At 38.8% G+C, this 24,088-nt stretch overlaps 1 protein-coding gene across 1 annotated transcript in view; it reads right to left on the reverse strand.

Moving 5' to 3' along the window:
• Positions 1–24,088, reverse strand: part of PARD3B (par-3 family cell polarity regulator beta) — a 371,837-nt gene that overhangs the window by 279,324 nt on the left and 68,425 nt on the right. The window contains exon 3 of the mRNA XM_018071589.2: positions 31–199. Coding sequence (XP_017927078.2) covers positions 31–199 — 169 coding nt within the window. The remainder of the gene's footprint in view (positions 1–30; positions 200–24,088) is intronic.

The raw sequence follows: 24,088 nt of genomic DNA on the forward strand, positions 1-24,088 counted from the left end.
AGAAAAAAAAAACATTTAAGATATACATACCCAGTTTTAGGGCAGAAGGAGTCACTTCAATCTCACCAATGGGCTGAAAGGCCGCCAGCTGAGTTGCCACCTCCGTCTCAAAAGAGTCTGGGCTATTTCTGTCTGTCAAATTGCCATTGGTGCCATCAGTCTTATGGTGAGTTTCTTGTTCATCATAAACAGCAATCAGCTAACAAAACAAAAGATAATACAGTTTGTATACTTAAAGTATTCCCAGTCTTCACTCTTTTTTAAAAAAAATAAAACTTATCCTTTCTTTAGAGTATAAAAATAACAACCTTATTTCAAAACAGCTAACAACAAACATAGAGATTCCAAAAAGCATGTACTTTTATGTTTAGACTTCACTATGATTTCAAAGTGTTTTAAGTATATGCTTCAGCACTGCCCTGTGCTGACATGTATTTCTCAGAGTTAGCATGCTACATCAGTGAGCATTTTACACTATTCCAAAACACTTACAGGTGAATATGTTTAAAAATGCAAAACAGCATTTAATTCTTGGGGTAGAGGGTGTTATTATTCTAAAAAATTTTAGTACTGCTGACTGACAGGCTGCACAAAGGTAGCACAACCACAGGAGCTGTACTAAGAGAGCAGATGCACCTTTTATTTATAAGAACATAATAATTACATTCCAAGGACAAGATAAATCCAGCACAATGACAGAGTGTGAAGTCTCTCTAGTTGTCCAACCTGTGTCTCTGTAAGGATGAGTTTCAGCTGTGTACACATACACCTGCACTTCTCTACCCACCATGCATCAATGACTTCCTCCCATTCTCTCCTGCAAGCTTACACCAGGTACAGTGTTTCTGAAAACTGTCCCTCAGTCACTGACTCTTCCACCACCTCAGAAACACAGGAAGGTCAAGAGTAAGCAGTGACAGACTGTGAAGTCTGATGTCCAAGCTCACACTAATGTGGACATGAAAATGACAAAAATCACCAGAATCATTACTTTTTGCCTCAGCTAATCTGGCCTTTCATAAGGATCTTCCTTTTGGTTCCTACTGATACAAAGTGATCAGACGTGTGTATGCAGCTTCATCAAGAAGGGACTCACATACATATGGCTGGGTGTATATTGTGCTACAGTTCCAGGAAAACAGTTAAGTGTGCAACAGCTCTGGGAAAAAAAAACAAAAAATTATTGATTCCCTATGAATCTAAACGAGGTAGAAGACATGTTTTTCTCAACCAACAGGACACTTGGCACTCCAGAGCCCTCTCCAAAACCAGAGGAGCATTTTTACTACCCCATCACCTGATATGACATAGTTCTTGTGCCTAATAATTACTGTACCTGATATTTTCATCTTAAGGTGCTCATTTATTTTATTTTTTCTGAACTCCTTCAGATTAATATTTTCCCCCGCTAATCATGAAAAATGTCACAACACAAAAAACTGATTAGGCAGTATCAAGATATACATGGAAACAAGTTTAAAGGATTGGCTTACTACTTTTTATCTCTGTGTTATTTTAAGGTATGCATACACACACTTTCTATAAAAATACTAGTACATCAAATCTCCTCTGACACTTCCAAGATGTGTCAACAATTATACCCTATGAAAAACACAGACAAACATTTAAATAAACTCATTTGCCCAAGGGAAGAAATGAACGTATGAGAGGGAAAAGAAAAATCCTGAAGTGCTTCTAAGGAAGAAACTGACATTTTCAGGTCTTCCACTCATTTATAATTTGGTTGCTAGAAATGTGTCAGCTCATATTTACCAATGCACATTTCAGAGACACACAAAACCCCTTAAATAATTAGGTAGAAAACTTGCTCTCCTTTTCCATATGGAGCCTGTTTCCTTTCCATGGCCATACAACTAGCTTATACAACATACAATTTGATTTTTATTTGTCCAAAGCATATAGGAAAGATTATTTCCAGTAACAAGGACAACTCTTTGTGTCTTATTCCTTCATAACAGGGTAACTACCCAAGTGTTCACACTGCATTCATCATCACCAGGCCATCATTATGCCCCACAACTACATACAGCCAAAAAACCTAACTTAGATCCAGACACCAACAGATCACAGCGATTTTCTTCAGCACCAAGGAAAAAAAAAAAAGAAAAACTTACCCTATGATCTCTTTCATTTGTTTCTGAAATGACTATTCATGTTATTATGGAAGTCCATCCTGATTCACTAAGTTACACAATCATTGTCCACCAAAGGGTTTGCTTTCTCTGCCTCACTTTTGCTGGGGAAATTTCATTTCTAAGAAAGAGGCTGTTACTAATAAAGAGGAAATTGGAGATTGTGTAGGACCCTGGCACTGAAAGCACTGTAGATAGTGGCAGGATACAAAGTTCACTTGAGCATTCGCAATGTAAAACAGAATAAATGGAGCTCAGCTGTGATTTGATGGGAACAAACAACTGAATTCCTCAACTAAACCGAGTTTCCCCTTGGTTTCACACCCTAGCGTATTAAATTCTGCATTACATTGGAATACTCTATGCTTACTGCCCCAGGATGTTGCAAAGATGGAAAGTAGGAATTAGTTAAAAAAAAAAAAATCAGATAAAGTAATGGAAAACACCAGCAAAAACTCTTAAATGGAAACATGCAAGCACTACCTCAGCCTCAGAAGCCCCCAGACATGTAGCAGTAAAATTCAGAAAGGCAAACCAGGAGAAACTGATGCTGTAAGCACCCTATATCTATGTGCTTTCTGGGAGTATTTTCCACGGGTCACGGGCAGAGACCAGAGCAGCAGTCTGGCTGTGCACTGCCTCTCACAGGCTCACCTACCATACTACTGCATATTGCAGTTTCTAAGCACTGTACCTTTCCTTAGTCCGCCTTAGTTCAAATGAATCCTTGGCAAAAATGATAATATAAAGCTATTTTAACAGGCAAGCCAGGTCACGGGCTCCTGACAGCTGTAAGATATGGCAGCTTTTACCTACCAGCCAGCCCCAAGAGGCCGACTGCATCGTGGCCACCCCACAGCCATTCCCCTGGATGCCCGGCATGGCTGCTCCTCACCTTGGTGCACCCCACCCCTTCCCCTGGGGCTGGTGGTCACACGCCCACTGCTCCTTTCCAAGGGCCCCTAAGGGAGGGCAGGGACATGGGTGGGCGCTGCTCCTGAGGGCTGAGGGAGTCCTGCGTTTGAAGGCCCTGCCCTGCACAGGACTGAGGGCATTAGTGGGCACCCGCCTGACCTGCAGAGGGCCCAGGTTAAAATAAAGTTTCAATGGCAACAATAATGTCCTCTTGTCAGCGAGGTCCCTACGGCACCTGCCCTAGTGTTGGGTGACACCGCCCAAGAGCTAACAGACTACCAGTCAAACACCTGCCTTGACACCTGGTCACAAACAGCTGGGTTCAGGCAAGCTGAGGGACAGAAATCACAGCGTCCGAAAGTGGATAAAATGACCAGATCTTCTCCTGTCTAATTATATGGAAGGATTGTAAGTGGTTTGATGACTGTAGCAGCTCTGCCACTTGAAGTACCTGTCACATTCACTGATCAAGAAGGTTCAGCAGATGGAGACCCACCGGCTCCTCTCCCCCTGCAGCAGAGGCACGAGAAGATGCCACCTCTGCCACTACTTCCCTTCCCAACTGCATCCACGCCAACATTCCATTTCCACACTCCAAGCCGGAGCAGGGAGGGCACAGTGCAAGCCAACATCTGGCCAACATCTGCAATACGGCCTGGCAAACGCTGGGAAGAAGAGTCCATCTGAGCTAGACCACACAGGCCGGACACCCGCCTGGCAACAGGGAAGTCTCTTACTGCTGTCATTTGTGAGCGACTTCTGTGAGAAGCCCACAGTTCCCTAGTCTACATCCAGGCACTATTTTGACAGATTAGAAAACCCAAAGAAAATGTATTTCTTCACAGTATGGAACACACCAGTAATTAAGTAACATGATGTAGAGTTTTTTGCAGCGTGGGAGATGCTACAGTACTGCATGTGGAGGTAGCAAAGATGCAATGCCTTTCTTCTCCAATGAAATAAGCAGCCATTTGTTTTCTAAAATGTTTAATTGGGAGATAACTCCTCAGGACTGCAGTTGTAGGAGCATCTTATCAGTAGCAAATCTAACATAAATACACTGCTAAGCAATCAAAGTATTATAAATATCTGTTTCAGCCTTTCAAAGAGAATGAATACAATTAAGGTTATATAAATCAACTACTCAAAAATAATTGTCATAATTGACTTCTAATTTCCAGTATGGAAAATTCTTTCATTGGAACAGACTGCCAAACTCTTCTGACTGAAAAGAAATTCAGGACACATTAAGAAATCCCCCACAAACATATAATAAAAACAGCAACACTAGTTTATTCTTTACCAGTTCAACATTTACAAATACTGAGAGTTCAGTAGGTCAGATGATTTTTATTTTTTTTAAAGACACCAAAATACTAATGTACATATTTGTAAACTGTGTAAATTACGCAGTTTTGTACACTTGCTGTAGTCCGGCATCTCATTTTTTAGAGGTTATTTAAACAACATAAATATTTACTGTAGTAATAAATAAATATTTATTGTAGTACAGCAACTTTGTACACTGTCCTATGCCACAGTTCTTTCAATAGTTTAATGATATTTCAATTGCAGAGTTTGCAGAAAAGTAAAACAAGATTATGCAAAAATTATGCGTCTATATTCCCAAACACAGAGAGCAATAGACACGCATTCAATTAAGATCAACCCTCATAAACAAAAAGGTGGGTAAATACTAATAGCAGACAATGATGTGACTGACTGAAAAAGGGACTGAGCATGAGGCAGCAGTGTATTTTATCCTGGGGAACTACTGTACTCACTGTACTGATATAAAAAAAATAAATTCCAACTTTCATTTCAAAAATCCCCATGAGAAAAAGTGTTCCCCCTTACCCCTGCTCCCACGTGGAATGTTACGTTTCCCAGCGGGCTCTCGGCCCTTCCAAAACTCACCGCGTGCACTCTGCACGCCCGAGGTGCAGCAGCCTTGCTGTCCCCCTGCCTGCAGCAGCTGCACAACGTGCTGGAGCGCAGGGCGCGCAGGAGAACACACCGCAGCCTCCCTGTGTGCTCACACAGGCACCGTACACACGAGAAGCAGCAAAAAGAAGTCCTTCCAAATTCAAAATTAAGCAGTTTTGGTTTAGAGCTTGCTAATTAAGTTCAATTAGACATAAACAACTTCGTGGAGTTTCAGAATTCCGAAGAAAAACATCGTCACCTTTGAACATTACAGATCTTGCTTTAAGGCACTTGTTTGTTAAGCCAAAACCAGCTGATTTTACATTGCCCTATAAATAATTTAGAAAAAAAAGGTTTCATAATTATTTCTCTTCAAACAACTAGACAACTAGATTACTGTTAATAAGGTTAAAAACTGTCTATTTTACTAGCTTTTCTGTGCTGAATTAGAAAATAGACGCCACTGCTTCTTTTCTGACCCCAGACACCAGGCATATACATAAAGTACTAAGGAAGAAATGGCAAAATAAAAGCTTGTTTGCAATTGAATTAATCAGCTTTCAATTACTGTTAGGATAAAATCACTAAGAGAAGTTCTCAGTCATAGGCTAGCATCAGTGAGTGATTGAAAAGATGCAATTTTCCACAGCTAAAATTATATAGTAAGAAACAAAAAGGAATTAAATGCTCGACTTGTATTAAATTTTTCATTAGGTTGGATGGATATTTTCCCTCAATTTTTTTTCACATTCACTTTATCTACATTCTTCTCTCACTTATGGACAACTGAAAGTAGTAAAATTGTGGGTTTCTTCCAGACATATTTGTTTCCTGTTCAGATAATTCTTGTCCATGACTTCAAATGCTCACTTAGGAAACAAGACTGTTTAGTTTAACCATATCCTTACTTCTGATGGCCAGTGCTTCTGGCTCCTGTGGGAGTGACTATTAGTTGCTTATGAAATAACGCAGCTAGAAAATTCTCCCTTTTTGGGGTCCATTAGTAAAGACTTTCCACAGAAAGCACCTGCATTTTAACAAAGAGCTGTCAGGAGGAGTGAGTGAAAAGCTTAGTGACTATTTCATTGAACTTCCTGACATAAGGAGAATGGCTCAAGCTACAGCAGAAATTGATGTTCACCACAGTATCACATTACCTTGTTCTCCAGTCACTCAATCTGGGGTCTATAGGACTAATCTTGTATTTATCCCTACACACACGTACCAAAGAGGTAGAAGGACACATATCGTTTCTATATGTGACACACTGATAACCAGAGTACAGCAATGTTCAAAATAACATTTAAAAAAAAAAATTATAAAATCAAAACGTCACTTCTCCTCAGCTGCTTGCACATGCAAACAACCAGACACAGATGGAAAAGGGCTGAAGTTGACAGCAGCCTACCTACATATGAGTAATGTTAAAAGGGATCCAGGGATGCTTTTCTCTTTTTTTCCTCTCCTTTCTTTCAGCAACTTTCCCTTTTCAGTTATATGTTTGGCAGGGACAGTTCTTTACTCCAGCCATCTAAGACACTCAAGCACAAGCACCAACACAAGGCAAAGGCAAAGTTCCCTTTTAGCTGGCACTTTGCACCAGGCCATCTTAAGTTCAAAATCTGACATCTACTTTGAGGCTGCTGTGGCCCAGCTTTCCTCTTTCCCCAACCACTGGTGCTATAACTCACTAGACCCATGGTGGGGCAGTTCAGGGAACTAAACTAGGAAGAAAAGCAACTCTCCACCTCCAGCTGCTTCAGCTCTGTGAACCACACAAAGCAAATTTCTGTCCACACATCACTGAGTTAACATTTTCCTTAGATTACCACTGTCTGTAATCTTGCAGTAGTGATGGATCTCTGTCTCTTTTAACGAAGCTGGACCAATGTTTGTGCCTCCACACCCATGACAGCACACCAGAGCACTGTGCACACAGGTGTCACCAAGCGTGACCACAACAGCAGGAACATTTCTGCAGTTCTTTCAAGGAGTTCACCTTCCTAACAGAAACTCTTCTACAGGTACAAGTGATACCTTGAATTTATGCCCATGAGGGGACAAGTAGACTTTACATCAAGGCAAGATGACTGAGAGTAAAATGTACCATACGTTGAAACAAAAAAAACTTCACAAAGCCACTGTGAAAGCTGCTTCAGAACTCCACAAACTAATTAATGTAAAATCAGATTTTATATATTACTTATGAAAAAATCCTGTTCAAATGGTTAAAAGATGAAAGACTGGTAACAGTGCAACATAGACAGAACTGAGGTAATTAGGGTACCTCAAAAATGGATGAAAGTGTTATTTAATTTTTCAATTTAAAACTTTCCTGGAGCTCTACAACCTTTCTTCAGCATTCTTTCAAGGTATTCTTCTGGTATATACTGATAAGTATTTGAAATGGTATTCTTACATAATAGTATGCCTTGGAATTCCTTTAACTTAAAATAAAGGCTGTCAAGGAAAAATACCAATATACACACCATATGGCAATCCTTCCTTCACACCTACATATGAAAACAAATTACAGATACATTACATGAAAGCTATGGTGATTAGCTCATCTTGTTTACCTACATGCCAAAACGACATACACCAAAGTATCTTCCCAAAGACCACCTGACACTTCTCCTACCCTCATTATTCAGATTTTTTTTTTGGTACTGTCCAAAAGCAGCCAAGAGAATCCTGCTGCACCCAGTACAAACACTGGTAGCCTCTGCTCTCAAAAGTTTCCAAGGATACAAGGAAAATATTAAATAGGAAGAAATGTAGCATGCCTAGAAGAGAGACCAGACCCTGCTCAAGCCCCAGCTCTTCCAGGGGGAAGGGAAAGGAGTTTTTGAAAGGTCATGGAAAAAAAAAAACAAAACAGCTACCTGATTGATGAGCCCTTCTATAATTCTTCTTCCTGTCCAACCTATTCCTTCGTGGGCACATGTGACTGTACTTCAAACAATGCAGCTGATTGGGTACTTAACATTGATATTTGTGGCAAAGTTTGATGAGCCCTTCAAGCATGACTGAGATGTAATTTTTTAAGCCACTTAGTAACTACTTGAGAGCTGTTACGGAGATCCACAGTACAATACAGACATTCCTTGAGGGTTGACTCCGGGTAGCTTCCCTGGCAGATATAAATGCTAGTGCTAAAATGTCAAGGATTTATAATTATGATGGCGGATGCATAAAACACATAAAACAAGCCTTATTAGGGTTGATTGAAGTAAATATACCAAAGGACATTTCTCTTTTCTTCTGTAAAAGATTCATGTTCAATGCTATTTGTAGCCTGTCACACTCATTATGTTTTCATGTGAAATAGCTTCTGAGTTTTGCTAGATAACAAATGCCCTTTGCTTTTTTTCTTCTTCTATCCAAGTGAAAAAAACAAATACAAGGAGGACTGCAAGACTGATTATTTCCTTGCTACTTAACTTGAAACTGAGTACTTTCACCTATATGGACTTCATAGAAGATGAGCTAATTTTGGAGAGTCCGTTTAAAATGGCACTATAAAAAATGTAGATAATTAATACGAAAGACTTCATTACTTACTAGAACTGTGCTTGTCAAATGCACTCATTGTAATCAGTCACTGAAAAGGAAAAATTTACTGTGCCATGAAATAAGAGTCTATACTTAGAAATGAAAGTGACATCTTAGTTACTATATTGTGGGTAAGCAGCAATAAGTGTTCACTCTCAGAACATGAATTATAGCAATTTCATAATACGAATTATCTTACCTTAGAATACTACTTCAATGCTAAATTAACAGCTTAGTTACACAACCTCACAAAATCCACCTGACAGAACAAGCATCCTTGTTGAATAGAGAACCCACATCATCACTGGATACTCCAAGCCACACATGGTGAAGTGAGGCAGATGGGTGGAAAGCCAAATGAAGAGAACTGCTCCCAGTTCCTACTGCAGCACAGGCATTCCCACTCCTACTTTTATAGCAGGCACCTTGCCTGCCATTCAGCACATTTATCCAGCATCGATATCTTCTCCCCACCTTCTCACACCTTTCTAGATGCTTTTGAAGTCCTGGGAAAGCTGATGGATTGTAAAAATCCAGACTGTTGGGCGGTCCTGTTTTAAGGCACAAATAAATGTTCAAGTGATCTGCTGCTGAGCATTTCATCACAAGAAGAAACTGAGCAGCTCTTGGACTCAAAGCTTCTTCATTGTTGGGATATTTTTCAACAGGTTTTCTAAGGATCCCAAAGCAGGAACAAACAAGCATCAATCCAGCCATGTATGAGATGGTAGCAGGCACGTGGCTTCACACTTGTTAGCACCCACAGCACCCTGAGTCTTCCTTTCCAGTAGCTTCCTTTCCCACTCCCCTCATACCATGTGTATACTTTTCAGCACATCCACATGCATGCTTGCAAACTCTCCCAAATCCCCACAAACTGTCTGATCATGAAGATGCCATTTAAGGTGGCTGAAACATTCCACAGCTTTGTATAAAATGGGCAGAAGCTGATTATGAAGCTTTTGAGCCTCCTTAGCTATAAATGCTTGAAGAAAACATCGCCCTTCAGTACACTGGCAATGTACTTGCAGTACCAACAATTTTTACTTGTTCTTACTTTTCCCTTCTAGTGTCTCAGCTGCACTCAATGAATACAAAATTTAAGGAAGCAGAGTCCTCTGAGGTAGCTTGCTAACCTTGGGATTACAGAGACGAGTGAAAATCCTCAGAAATTTAAACCAAAGTAAACTGTGGTGAAGAGACATTATATCATTTCGAGTAAGACCAGAGGGTATAACTCAAATTCTTAGGAATTTGCATGGCACTTCATAATCTAGGCAATCATTTATGATGTTAAAAGTCAATTTGTATTAAGCACTTCAACCTTCATATATTTTCCAGATTACAGTTTAACAAGTAGGGCCTACAGAACAACTTAGGTTGGAAGAGTCCTCTGGAAGTCACTGATCTACTCTTTCACTCAAAGTAAGGCCGTGCTGGCACTTGGCTCAAACTTTAAAGTTGGTTCAGGTTGCTCAGAGTTATGTGCATCTCTAAGGATGTGGATTTCACCAGTATCAGGGCATCTGTTCCAGTTCCTTATAGTGCAAAAAAATGTTTCTCATATCTTAATAGGATCTTCCTTATGACCTCTAATGCCCATTTACTCTTGTTTTCTCACTGTGGACTTTCAAGAAGGTAGGGTGTAGCATCCTCTATACTCTCTCAGTAAGTAGCTGTAAACAGCAACAAGATCCCCTTTATCTTATGAAGGTCACTCACCTTTTCTCCTCAAGTCATGTGTTCAATCCCTGACCTGGCTGGTGGTCCTGTGCTGAGCTTGCTCCAGATATGTCAACGTCTTTCTTGCATCAAAGGAGACACAGCAGTCCAGCTGTGGCCTCACAAGTGCCAAATACACAAAACTGCTTTCCTTGGTTACTGTCTTGAGTGTGCATTTAGCCTTCCTAGATGTTAAGCTGAGACAAACCCAGATCAACTTCTACCAAGTTTTATTTTCCCTCTCTCTCACTGATCTGACAGCATGCACCATGTGCAAAAATAAGTTTTTGCTTTTGCCCCCATTACTCAGTGACAGCATATGAACTAGCTATTTATTTGGGTTGAAACAGCTTTGATCTTTTTAGAGGACATTATAGGATGGGGCAACGAAACTTCAGAAGTACAAAAAAAAAGTAGCACAAAAATACTGGAATTGTAAAACCCATCAGAAAGTGTAAAACCATCTGTACAGCATAGCACACACAACAACTTCCATTAGCACAGACAGGCTTGATAAATCTTGGGATGTTGCCACACGTCATGCAGTTCTCACACTGTGTTTCTGTCTGTGCAGAAAAACATTTCAGTATTTACAACTGCCAAGAGTCCAATTCCTACTGATGCCTCGCTTAGTGAGACTGCATTATTTGCCCTGTCTCTGACAGTTTATATGTCAGGCTCTAGAAAGGCAAAAGTAAGCTTACAAAACTGGTTGTCACCTTGATGAAGAAAGGTCTGGCCCTAATGATAAACTAATGCTATCAGTCTCTCCTAGTTTATTATTAATTCTGTCAATAACAGCATTCCTAGGCAGTTTCTAGCGCATTATAATAAAGCATGCACAGCCCTTTGAAAAAATAGAAAATGAATACCTTTTGCCTTTCACACAGTGACCTCATTTTCAGAAGTCATGACCCTATATGCTTCAGCAGTAGAAGTCAGCTGACCTTGGCCTCAAGCAACCATGTTCCTAAAGACAGTTCCTAAACATCATTGTCTTTTTATGCATAAAATTTGAGACAGAGGAACATGAGGGGAGAGGAGAGAAGTTTAACAGAAATGCAACAGAAATGCCACCAAAACCCTCAGAATCTATTTAGTAATTGGCCAGTTTACACAGCTTGATTCATCACACTCATTAATAGAAGACTACAAAGTCAACCATTGTCACTCACAGAAGAACTGTGTTTTCTTCTTTTTAAAGGCAAACCAGTCTAAGAACTCTACAACAACTATAAAGTTATGCTGCCCCAGAAGATCAGTAACATACAAAATCGTGAAATATTCCGAAACTTTAGAAGCAGCGTAGTGGTTCCAAACACTGCAGTTCCAGAAACATACATTCCAAAATGTACTACCAGAACAAAAGGACTAGAAAAAATTTATTTTGGTTTGACATCATAATGCACCATTACTGTGAAAACAATAAAACTAGAAGTAACATTTCTAGAGACAGTCACAGCTCTGGCAATAACAAAAAACCCTTCAGTGACAATTACTCATTTCAGCAATCAGTTCACAACAGACATCCTACTGCTGCCTTGCTCATTATACTCCTTAAAAGAATGATCTACATATTATACATTTCAGTCATTTTTTTTTACCCTAACATTAGCTGCCCACAGCATAATTTCATAGATAAGTTTCTTAATTTCTTAGTAAACAAATTAAATGTTGACATCATGTTCAAGATACACAGTAAAACTAAACATACTTTTGAGGTTTTCTGAGAGTTAAAATTCATAGTTCAACTGAGAAAAATGGCATTTGCAAAGCTGGCAGTAACAACATATATATACATGTATGTTATGCATACCTTGGACATCGATGTGTTTACAAGCAGACAAGATCTCACATAAATACCCTTCTAATACCCATGCATTGGTACTTGTTATTCAAATATTAACATACCCTATTAAAACAGAATGCACAAGAAAAAAATAACCGTAATTTGAAAAAGTACAATACCAGTAATGTTCTTGTCCTTCTACAGTGGTATAGGATCCAAAAAGTAAAACCAAAGTACATTTTCTGTAAGTGATATTATAATTGCTCATTAGATGGATTTTGACACAAACCTCATTTCCAAGTCTGAATTTCAATACCCTATTAAGTATAGTGCTGGACATTTCCTTGATGCAAAGTTTCGTGTAACAGTTAGCTGTAAAAATGGGGACTGCAAGTCTGACCTCTGAGCAGTGATTAAAATTATCTTAACATTTCTTAAGGAGACTTTCTTCTGTAAGAAAAGCCTTGAAAGAAAAGGTAACTTTTCCATTCCATTGAATACAGTGCAAAACACCAAGCATTGTTTCTTACCTACGCTAATGAAACTAAAATTTTTTATCAAATAATACAAAACACTGAAGAATATATTTAGCCAACATGTTGAATTCAATTAACAGACTCCTATTACTCCAAAGTACTGTTTTAATGTGATCTGAAGCTTTCTTTTTTGTGAAAAAATAATCTTCATTCTTAGGGCATAATTTAATTTTGATTACAGTAGTTTGAATATTCTGCAAAACAGTGATATGTCTTAGGAATAAACTACTTCAGACCATTCAGATCATTACTCAGAAATTTCAAACGTGATTTTTCAGAGAGAAGTTTGTTCATCCATTTTCCACTCCTCATTACAAATTATAAGGGATCTATTCATAAAGTAAAGCATTTTTATATAAAAAACCCTCAAAGTAAATGATATACCAGGCTCCACTTTCAAAAGTAAGCTAAACTCCTCAATAAACAACACAATGGGAGAGGAGTAAAATACTTTCAGCTAACAGAAAATTCTCCTGAAATTTTTCCATTGTCATGCATGTTCAAAATATTAAATATCACAGTCATCAAAACTGAAGGCACACAACTAGCTCAGTATTTTAGCCTCCTCCAGACCAATGGTCATGGCTATTCCCTGACCTACCCATGTTGAGGTCTCACCAGACCCTGTAAAGAAGAATTCATGTTTTTCCAGCTTTACAACTAGGACTCGAATGGATTCACAGTAGAATCACATTTGCCTTCCTCATTGCCACATCACCTTGTTACCTGACATCATTCCAAGGGTCTGAAATACACGAATATTCAAGTTGGTAGAAAAAGCCAACAATATTGATTCAGTTCTTCATCTACTTTTATGGAAGATTTTTTTAAACATTTTTCTTCCAGCGTAAGATAAAAACCCCAATACTCTGTTGTGAGAGTGACATTCCTGCTGCTCTGAATCAGTCCCTGCATGTGTACAGCTTTCTGTTCTTCTGTGGCTATGCCAAACGGAGCACTCAATCCCCTTCAGGTAAACATCATTTTCATAATGGTGCACTGCTCTTTGAGGCTTTCTAGGCTTTAGAGAACCCAAGGGGAAAAAAATCCACAAAGAAAGATTCCAGACAAGTTAACAAATATATTCACTCTGCCTCGAATCCTTATCCTCCAGCCAAATTATTTTCTTTCCAAGTAAGAGTGTTTTTCCACAGTTAGCTGAAATCAAGTCTCAGGGGTTCCTATCCAATACAAGTTAAATAGCTTTTTATTAGTAACTCAGCAGACACGCTGAAGAATTCAACACTGGTCTTCAGGCAGGTCCCCAAAAACAACTTTACTCCTGATTTAAAGATCTGGGTACCCAAACTACTTTAAAAAACAAAACAAAACAAGAAACCAACCAAACAAAAAAACCCCCACACACACCCACAAGCCTACAAAAAAAGAAAAACCAAACCAAAACAACACAAGACACACACACTGTAGCAAAGAATGGGAGCCACAGCTGGCAAACCCCAGGATGCCCACTATCCACTCTGACACAAACTGGAGAGAGATGTTTAAGAGGCAAAAAAATGCCACTCCCTTCTCCTTTCTCTCAGTCTTTAATCTAGAAGTTTTATCTGGGCACCACACAGTCTGAGGTTGCAGACTCGTGCCCAAAAGCCAGGCTCAGTTTGGTTGCTCTTACTGGGAGCTCCATGGTCTAACACCATCATGCCAGAAAGGCATTTCCATCTGCCTCCCTCAGAAGATCCACGCCCAGAAGTGCACTCTCCACATCTGCCCTGCACAGAGATTCAGGGATTTCAGATAAGCTGAAGAACAGAAAACAAACGAAATTAATCTACTCTTCAGAGACGTTAAGCAACGGAGGAAAATCTGCCAAGTATCTATTGCACGGGATATATACTCTAAACAGAAGTTCTAACTGCATTTGTGGTAAAAATTTATTTTTGCTCTTTGCTTTTTCCTATATATTCTCTTTAGGTTACCTGGGAATAACATACAGTTTTTAATCAAAATGAAGTTTGCAGAGCTGTGCTTCCCAGTCTGCTGCATCCTACTCTCTTATCAGCAGTGTACTAAAAACTACCTAGTCCTTGGCCACTTGACCTTCAGGGCTTCAGGACAGGGAAGAGAGGCAGTCTACTGCCTCATCTGTAAGGTAATGCAAATTAGACTAGAAGAGGTGTCAGGATTCCATAGACAATTCCTATCCTCCAGAGAAAGTGCTCACAAGTAGCATGTTCCTATGCAACGTTTTAAGGAAACTCAGACACCTGAAGAGGGGAAAGCCTAGAGCTCACCACACAGAGCTGGAGTGTCCTGAACAGATGAAGTGACGAGCTACCAACAGCCATAGATGCCAATTCTATGCCAAGAGTATATTCTCATTTCAGTTTATCTAGGCAATTCAATTCAATAAAAAGCACATTCAAAATGAAAAATCATCTGAGCACCAAAAAACAGGGAAGCTCACTAGTCTTTCTTTCTGTCTTACAGCCTCTGAAAAACAACTAAACTCAAGAGCTGAGCACCATTAGCTCCAAGACCAGGAGGAACTGGTCCTGGAACTCCTCCTGGTCTCATCTTCTTTATCAGCTCCATAGTCTATCATGCATCATCTGCAAACTGCTTCTGTTCAATATGTCAGTGTTAAATGCAAAACTCTTCCCAATACACAACCAGAATGTTACTCATTTTTTCCTAACTAAAATTCATTTTAGTTCTCCACAGCTTTAATTGAACTTATATTACTAAAACTAGCTTGACACAAGCCATGAAGAAGAAATTAATAGTCTACTAAATAAGAACTGTCACTCAGCATTTCCTAAGTTAAATGTAAAAATTAAGACTGAATAAATGTATGCTAAGTATCACTGCATAAATATGCATATAATGCATTTTCCTCTTTTAAAAAAAGCGTTAAATTTAATGTAAAGACATTTAATTGCATATCAACATTTTAGTGACGATCAATCACTGAAAATCAATGATTCTTTTAAATAAATGCAGAAATATATTTAAGTCAAATCCAATTACATTTTTGTTTACTTTTCAATCACTTAGACTTCAGGCAGTTCACTCTATGGTTAGGAAACAGGATCTCAGGACATAACCCTCCTAAGTATTAAGGTATTTTTCCCTTCTGCAAGCAACACAGTTGTTATGCTGACAGTGAAATCAACTGGTGACCCAAATTTCTCATCCAAAAATGCATCACTGAGGGTTTACCCACACTCAGCCTTTTTACAGATTTTTTTTTTTAATGCCATTAAAATATTCCAATCCTATTAGAATGCAAATATAAAGGGGTAGAGAGAGCACGCATAATACCATTAACATTCAAAGATTTCTTGGTCCCCATTATCAGATATTAATTCTCACATTAACTGATGCTTTGTTAAAATAAAAAAAATAAAAAGAACAAATCCATTAGCAGCTGCATTAAAAGCGAACAAAAGAGGCAACAACTGCTGATGTGATTATGCACCTAACCCTTTCTCAAAGTTCCTGTATCCAAGAGCACCAAACACGGCGCTGCTTCAACTTTCATTTCGTACCAGGGATGTAAGTACATGTCACTGAAAAACAACCTTGATAGGGTTTCCCCCCATGCTGGTATTTTTAGCAAGCTTTGAAAAACAATCACTCATTTTTAACAAGTCTCTAGATGGTTTCCTTTAAGGTCTTTTAAAGCCACAATATGGTACTTCTAGGGGGAAGAAGAAAAAAGAAATGCACTTCTTTCACAGAAGGAGCATGGTTCTCTTTGGATATCCATGAGTACAAGATTCTCAAACCAGTATTATGTTAACAGAAGTCATGTAAATTCACAGTACATCTCTGTTGTAGTCATATTCCCACTGACACCTGTAGGAGTCTACCATTAGTTTTCCTCATCTTGGACATGTGTTGACCAACTTAATTAGTCCATAAATCTCCCCAGAACAAGGTCACCCAAACCATCAGCAGAAATACCCTAAGATGTACTGCACATCCAACCAGATCATAGTCTCACCAATATTCAGGAAGTTACTCAACTAGTATTTCCTCAGGCATTATTACAAAACACAGGTTAAACCATCTGAGTCACTAATGGCAGGTGATTTATCTATATACTGTGGGTACTTTCTTCCACATCATACGAGCATGAAGCCTACCAACTAGTTATAGCCCCTCTGAAGAGTCTGGCACTTCCACTATTCCCTCACAGATGTTCACATTACCAATTAATCATCACCACAGGGAGTCTTGGCACAGAGGCTAAGGGTTGAATATACTCACTTCAATCTTGCTTTGGAACCCTTTCAATATTTTCCAAAACAAAAACAAAATATAAGTGAAAGAAATCAAAGAATTCACATCCACACTCAAATATATTATGCAATGTATAATAAATTATACAATTAACTGCCCTATAGCTGTGAGGTAAAATGATTTTAGGGTACCACAAACCCCCAGTTCTAGCTCCACTATCATTATATAGATTCAGATGCCTTTAACAAGGTAAACTAATCATCCATGAAATTTAAAGCATATACAAACACTGCTGAAGGATTCTGAAAAAGGAACATGAAGTAAATACTTGCAGCTCTGCTAGTAAATAGGAATCACTTTGCATTGTATTAGTTTATTTAAAAAAAAAAAAGAAAATGCATTGAATTAATATAGTACAAACAGTGTAAGACAATATGAAGAATTTCCCCATATTCTCAGCGGATGACGTATTAAAGTTATTAAACATTTTCCATTTCCACGAATAAAAAAATACAGAATGGCTACATTCCGATTCCTTAATTTTAAGTAAATCACCTAAATCCTTCATATCCAGAAAACTGCATTGGTTTTATTACGCTTATTTGTTGCTAACAGCACACTCTGTCTATGCACTAACAACAGAAGTAACAAAAATAATCAAGTACAAGGAGCGTACTGTGTGTACATGTATGTGTATATGTATTTAATGAAGACTTGTGAAGCACTGCAGAATTATCATTCCTACTCCACTAACAGATATAAAGGCACAGTGAAGCTGATTTATCCAAGACAGTACAGGATATCCATCACAAACCTGGAGTTAAGCCTACTTCGCTTAAGTCCCTTGAAATGATCTTTTTTCCTCACCATCACTTTTTGTCAATAGCTCAAGTGCTTTATAAAATCTTGATACTAATTTTACATACAAAAGAAGCAACGTGCTCTGTCAAATCACTTCCCCACGACTGCCCACAAAACCCATGAAACATCTCGGCACTGAAGGTCCCTCCCCATGTGTTATCCAACAGGCCTCCCCAGCCCTGCAGGTCAGTAATGTGACCACCCCTACTGCAAAAAGCAGTAAGGAATTTTAACCTGCCCTTTTTAAAAGGAAAAAATTTCAGCATCAGGGTCCATATTGCTTCAAGCACACATAAGCAGACACCACATAAATAGAAAGGTATTTGAAATTAGAATTCTTCATTCAGGGTTTCAGGTGAAACTTCAGTTTTAAAGAACCCCGAGCTCTCACAGAATACACAAAATAGCCTGTTGTAAGAAATAACATCATTAGAAACCCCCAACATGTAATGACTTGCACTTTAATTACTTGCCAAAATGCTTTATTGGAAGCATATATAGTCTGTCTGCAGAGACATGCAAATATTGTTAAGCAGAATCCATGTGCTCTCCATAAAGCGTGTTCTCCAACTTTGGATCTCTTTCTTTGTGTGGGAACAGAATTCCCATACCAAGAGATGGGAAATTTAGAACTGCTGATTCACTCTGCAGAAGCTCTTACTCCTAACATCAGTATGTACTCTAAAATAAAGACACTCAGCTGCCAGGCTCATATGTAGACAGTGCTGTTAGAAAAAGAATCCTTAATTGTCTATGTGGCTGACAAGCATACACTAGTCTGAATGTTTTCCTAACTATACATTTCTCAAAATTCATCCATTTTATGACAGATCAACACTACAGCCTTTCTCAAATCTCATATTTAAGCACATTCTTTCAAAGGGAGAATAAATTTCAACAGCCTATAAAGCAGTTGGGTCTTTCACAAGCCATCATCACTATTTCTATACAGTAGCAGAGGAGTAGATAGCAGTATTTCAGAGTAGACAAAAATATGCAGAACCCAAAGAAAATGCATAATTCAATAGGCAAATACTAACTAAACCAAATTCTTGATATGTACTATAGGGACCTATAGTTTCACGGTCTTCTACAAACATGCACTTTTCTTTGCTGGAAGAGAAGGATTTCAAAACAACAAAAAAGCATTTATAGGTAAGTGAAAAAAACATACTATGAAATATAATTTCAATACAGTTAAGGCATAAGTGTTGCAAACATACCCTTGAAGGAGTTAGGAGATGAACACCTACAGCATGCTCTAGCTTTCAATAACAGACTACCACATCTTACAGAAATTTTAAATATTCAGGACTTGGATAACAGCAGCTTTGAAAACTGCAGAGATGTATGAATGAAAAAACAGGAAGTTAAAACATTTCAAACCGAAAGACTTGAACACTCCCATTAAAAGTTGGCATATATGAAATATGTCCCACAACTTAAACAAAATAAACAAAAAAATAACCTGTACTTAAAAAATGGGGAGTGGAAGGAAGAATAGAAGCAGTTTCTCATAGTGTGATCACAAGAAATTAAATTAAAAGTGACACGATTCTAATGAACCAGAACTGATTACAATCTTTTTTAATGAAAAGGTATGCAAACCCAACAAACAAAATGGATCAGGGCTTGGTAAAGATCACTAGTTTAGCCTCAATGTTATCTACTGCACATCTGCCACACCACATTATCTTACTACTCAAGTATCATTTTTGCATTTTAATGTAGTAGCTCCATCAGATTAATGCCCAAGACATTTCAGCTGTGTTTCAAGTAAATAAGTGGACATACAGGAATATTATGCATGGCCTGTATCACTGACACTAAGCAAAGAAAATGTGATTAGCACCAAATTGCATCTGACAGGGGAATCAGAAAGCTGTCAAACACAATGACATGGATTCAGTATTTAGAAGGTAAAAGGGGGAATAAAGAAGCTGGCCAGTCTGGCATGGAGACAGCAATAAAACACAACAGCTATGATAAATTAATTCATTTACTTATGAAAAATTAGAGGCTTCCACATGCAGCTCTCGTTTATAATCTTGTCAATCCGGCAGAGTAAATAAAAAGCCTATACAATGCACAGCGGGACGGGGGAAGAAAAAAACAACAGAGGGGGAAAAGAAAAAACCAGATTTTTGCATTTAATGTAACAGAATAATGTCTTACACTGGATCGAGCCTTTGATAGGAGTGCCTAACGCAAGGATACATTATAGCAGGGGTTACTGTGTGTACTACAGACACACCGCGTTAAAACAACAGGGAGGTTTGAGATCAAACACTAGTAGCCACATAAAACAAAATGAGCATTTTACATTTTTTACATGCAAGACTGGTATTACTAATAGTCTATCAAAAGGATGCCAGAAAGGGTTAAAGAGGCAGAAGTGGAAGTAAATTCAAAGGACTGGTCCTTGGTACAAGAATGGTTTTTAGGATGAGGTCATGTCCTCCTAACAGCTGGTGTGGCCGTTAACAGCAATCTGCCTTGGAAATCCTTTTCAGGTAAAATAAGCTGTACAACATCCTGCAGCTCTGACTCTGCAGTGCTTTCCAAGATGTTCTCTCTGGATCACCAGGCAGACCCAGAAGGTAATACCTCAATAGCAATAGGGACAGAGAAATTTTTTCCGCTGAGATCATTGTTACAACAAGGAGATTAGAGAAATATTGGCCTTTCAGAGGAATATTTCACTGTCTGGAAATTGCCACTAGGGTGAGTTCAGACCAGAAAATAACAAATTTCCTGCTAATGAAAGAAAAAACTACCCCTATCTTAACAGAACAGCACAGATCACCACCACAAAAATGTAAGGCCAGCTGTCAGCACCAGTGCAGAGAATGGATTTTCACCTTCCAGCATTTCACACGTTGACTGATCCCTGCAGATCTATTAAAATCCTATCTGTCCTAAGCTGTTTACAGTACAGTCCGTTCATATATAGCCCTGAATACTGGCAAGATTGTTCCAAAACCCAGTGAAAAGAGCTGCCCCTACCACTTGCCAGATGTTTACAGCAGCCTAAAAGGACTCCAGGAGATCAGACAGTCAGTGTGCCCCAGAAATAAGTTTTGATGCCTGCTCCAAAAAGGAAGCATCGAAAGACAAGCTGGTCACTAGTAGCATTCTCCCACTATTTACTACACATCCACTTTATAGGGAGTGACAGACCAGGGCACAGAGAGGCCTCTTGCTGACAAGCACATGAGAAGTCTGCGGCAGCACGTTCTGTGGCAGAGCTGGAACCTCAGCCCATTATCATTTAAGACTAGGACTAATGGCTTAGCCCAAACCCACCCTTCTCCCTACCAAGTGTAGTTCAATCTACAATGACTTTTATTTTATTTTTATCAGCACATGTGTGGAGTGGTGGAAGAAAGAGTGAGGAAGGAAAGTCTCACCTCTAAATCAGACACAGCTGCAGAGCCAGGTCTGTGCCACCAGAGCAGTTCTGTCAGCCTTGTGACTAGTGACTAGTGCTGGTGTTACTGCTTAAATCCTAACCTCCAGAGTTAACAACAATTAGTACTTGTACAGGGTTGTTTGGAAATCTGTGAGATACTTGAGAACAAATACTTTCTAGTTCACTTAGGCAAATCAATTGCAATTAACCTATTTTCAGAAAACTATTAACCCTCAAGGTTTTGACTTTTGTACCTTTGCCATGTACGCCACGTACCTCTAATCATTAAGGTGGTTTGTTTGAGGTTTTTTTAATATGCATTATTTTAACTAAAATATTTTCATTTTGGTCTACAAAGTACTTTGTAACCACTTCAATATATATACAATTCAGTGCACATATACATTCTGTTTGACACCTTCTGTTGCAAAACCACAGATTAAAAGTGTTGCGAGGCCAGCTGGGGCTTAGTTGTGAATTTCTGCAAGATTCTGATTTTCTTCCCCCATCTAAACTTAAGTATGTAAACCCTTATGCTTGAGGAGTCAATCCTCCAAATTCAGGCTTCATCCTAGCTATATAAAAAGATAAGGAAAACAAAGGTAGACATTGCTTAAACACCTAAGACAGTTAAGCAATACTAGGGGTAAAATTGATCTCCCACCTGTCCATATTTGGAAGCCCAGTGAAAAATTGCATGTTATTGAAATAACAATTTATTTTCCCAGTGTCCTGCATCTTCTCAACAAAACCAAACCAGTCCTGTAGCATTCCTGTAATGGAATATTTACTACATTATCATCTGAAAATAATGTATTTTCCACTTTTCTTTTTTTTTATATATAAAAGTGCATACAGTAAGGTTTTAGAATTAGTCAGTACTTCAAGTTCTCTGCCAATTTGTGGACTGCTTTGCTTTTCCATCATTGAATTTTACTCAACCTTTTGATGGAAGACAATCTTCCTGTACTTTATGAGACCAACGCTCAGGCCAGAAGAGGGCACAAAGTGACCCTGGGGAAGCCACAAGTCAGGCTACCCAGGAACATTTATGAACTGACCACTCAACCTTTCATCGGTCAAACTCACAACCATAACCTCCAATGAATTTTTAATTCTTTCATATCTGATTTTTACAAAGCTGTGAGAGAGGCAATTTAAAAGGCTGTACTGTATGCATCACTGGCAACACAACCAGAGGAAACAAACATAATTATTAAATGACCTCTACATCTAAAATTTTAACATCCAATTTCAAAATTTCAGCCAATTTCACGCCTTAGGTAATGAAAAATGTGCACTATACAAGTTTACATGACCTGTGTGAACTCAGAGCATAACCAGAGTAGGAAGAAGGAAAAAAAAAAAAGCCTGATAGCACTCTGTGACATCAAAGTTACAGCAAATACTTAGTGGCTGGCTAAACCTCCATACCAGATAATGCCTGTTAATGATAAGCTACTTCACACCGCTTAACTGCCCTCTTAAAGCATGTTAAAAGTACACTTTTCAGCATAAATACCTTTTTATTTTGACACTACCTGCTGCACTATGGAAATGTTGCATTACAGCTCAAAACTATGCCATAAAAGCCTGGCTTATGATTAAATTTGTTGTACTGTACCCTGGAGCAGAGTTTTTGTGGTTTTGTTGCTTTTAGGGTGCACAGCTAAAGAAAACAAAATATCTTACAAAAATAACTTTCCCCCACAACATCTATAGCTCCAAACACAAGAAAGTGTAGACCAGATAAATGCCCAGTCCCATTGTCACTGAGAATTTCACAACTGGTCACGATACAAAGCATCACCAGCTGTAATATCTCGAGCATTTGCTGCTCAATCAAAACAAATTTTTGAAAACATTTTCCTATTTTCATCTGCACTATTGCAAGATAGTCTTGCCCATAGGGCAATAGGGCTGAGACAAGGAACAGACTGTGGACAATACAGCAATGCTGGAACAAGCATTTAGGAACAGGAGAGAACAGACTTGAATTAACCATTGTTTACTTCCTTCAACCTATTTCACTCTCTTCATACTTGCCTACCATATTTCATTTGTTAAGAAACTTATGAGCTCTTTATCCTTTTTTTCCTCAAATTTCAAGAGAGGCACTGATATTAAAGTCAGCTGCAAACAAGTACTGAATTGCAGTCTAGGTAATTTATTTTCATTCTTAATCCACAATTTCAAGTAACCTCAGCAAATATTTGAATATTTTGAAATATTTAAATTTGAAAACTGTATAAAACCAAAATTTCTATACAAGTTCAACCAGGCACAGGCTAGGGCCCAGATCCTGCAGTATTTGGCCTATTTAATTAAATTTGGGGACTTTGTCCTGACCCAAAGGGGCATTTCGAGAACTGTCTACATCAAAAACTGCTGGTAATTGCAGCTTTGCAGAGTGCAGCCAAAACCATTCTAGCAAAAAACTCTGTGTAATTCACAGTAAGAGTGTAGCACAGCCTAGTCCACTGCCATACAAAGTGTATCTCACACCTGCCAGCACAAATGACAGCAGTAAAAGCACACTGGCAGGTGACTTTCTGAAGGGGAGACGAGACCCTTTCTGCTTGCCCAGGAAGGGAAGCAGAGCTGCACATTGGTGCTGCTCACAGATGCTGTGAGAGGGCACGGAGAGCATCCCAGGGGCACGAATGCTCATCCATGTGCACCTGAGTTGCAACAGCAATCTGAAGCCAAATGAGGGCAGAAATGACTAATGGCATCACTAGGGCCCCAAAGAGTTTTAACATTTAATCTCTGGCCCAACTGAAACATAAATTTCTCTATATATTTAACTTAAGAACCACTACTTACCCATCCCTATCCATCACTGACAGCACCCACTGTCTTCCCTCAAGTTTCTTCAGCACTTGAAGACAAAATGATATCAGACAGATGCCACTGATGAGGAATCGGAAGAAGAAAGCAGGGGGACTACATGTGTATCTGAAACCATAATCCAGCATAATCCCTGAGCCCAAAACAAATGATCCCACCTTCG

This window comes from Manacus vitellinus, unplaced genomic scaffold (assembly GCF_001715985.3).
Source record: "Manacus vitellinus isolate BGI_N305 unplaced genomic scaffold, ASM171598v3 scaffold_20_pilon, whole genome shotgun sequence".
In the NCBI taxonomy this organism is placed as follows: domain Eukaryota; kingdom Metazoa; phylum Chordata; class Aves; order Passeriformes; family Pipridae; genus Manacus; species Manacus vitellinus.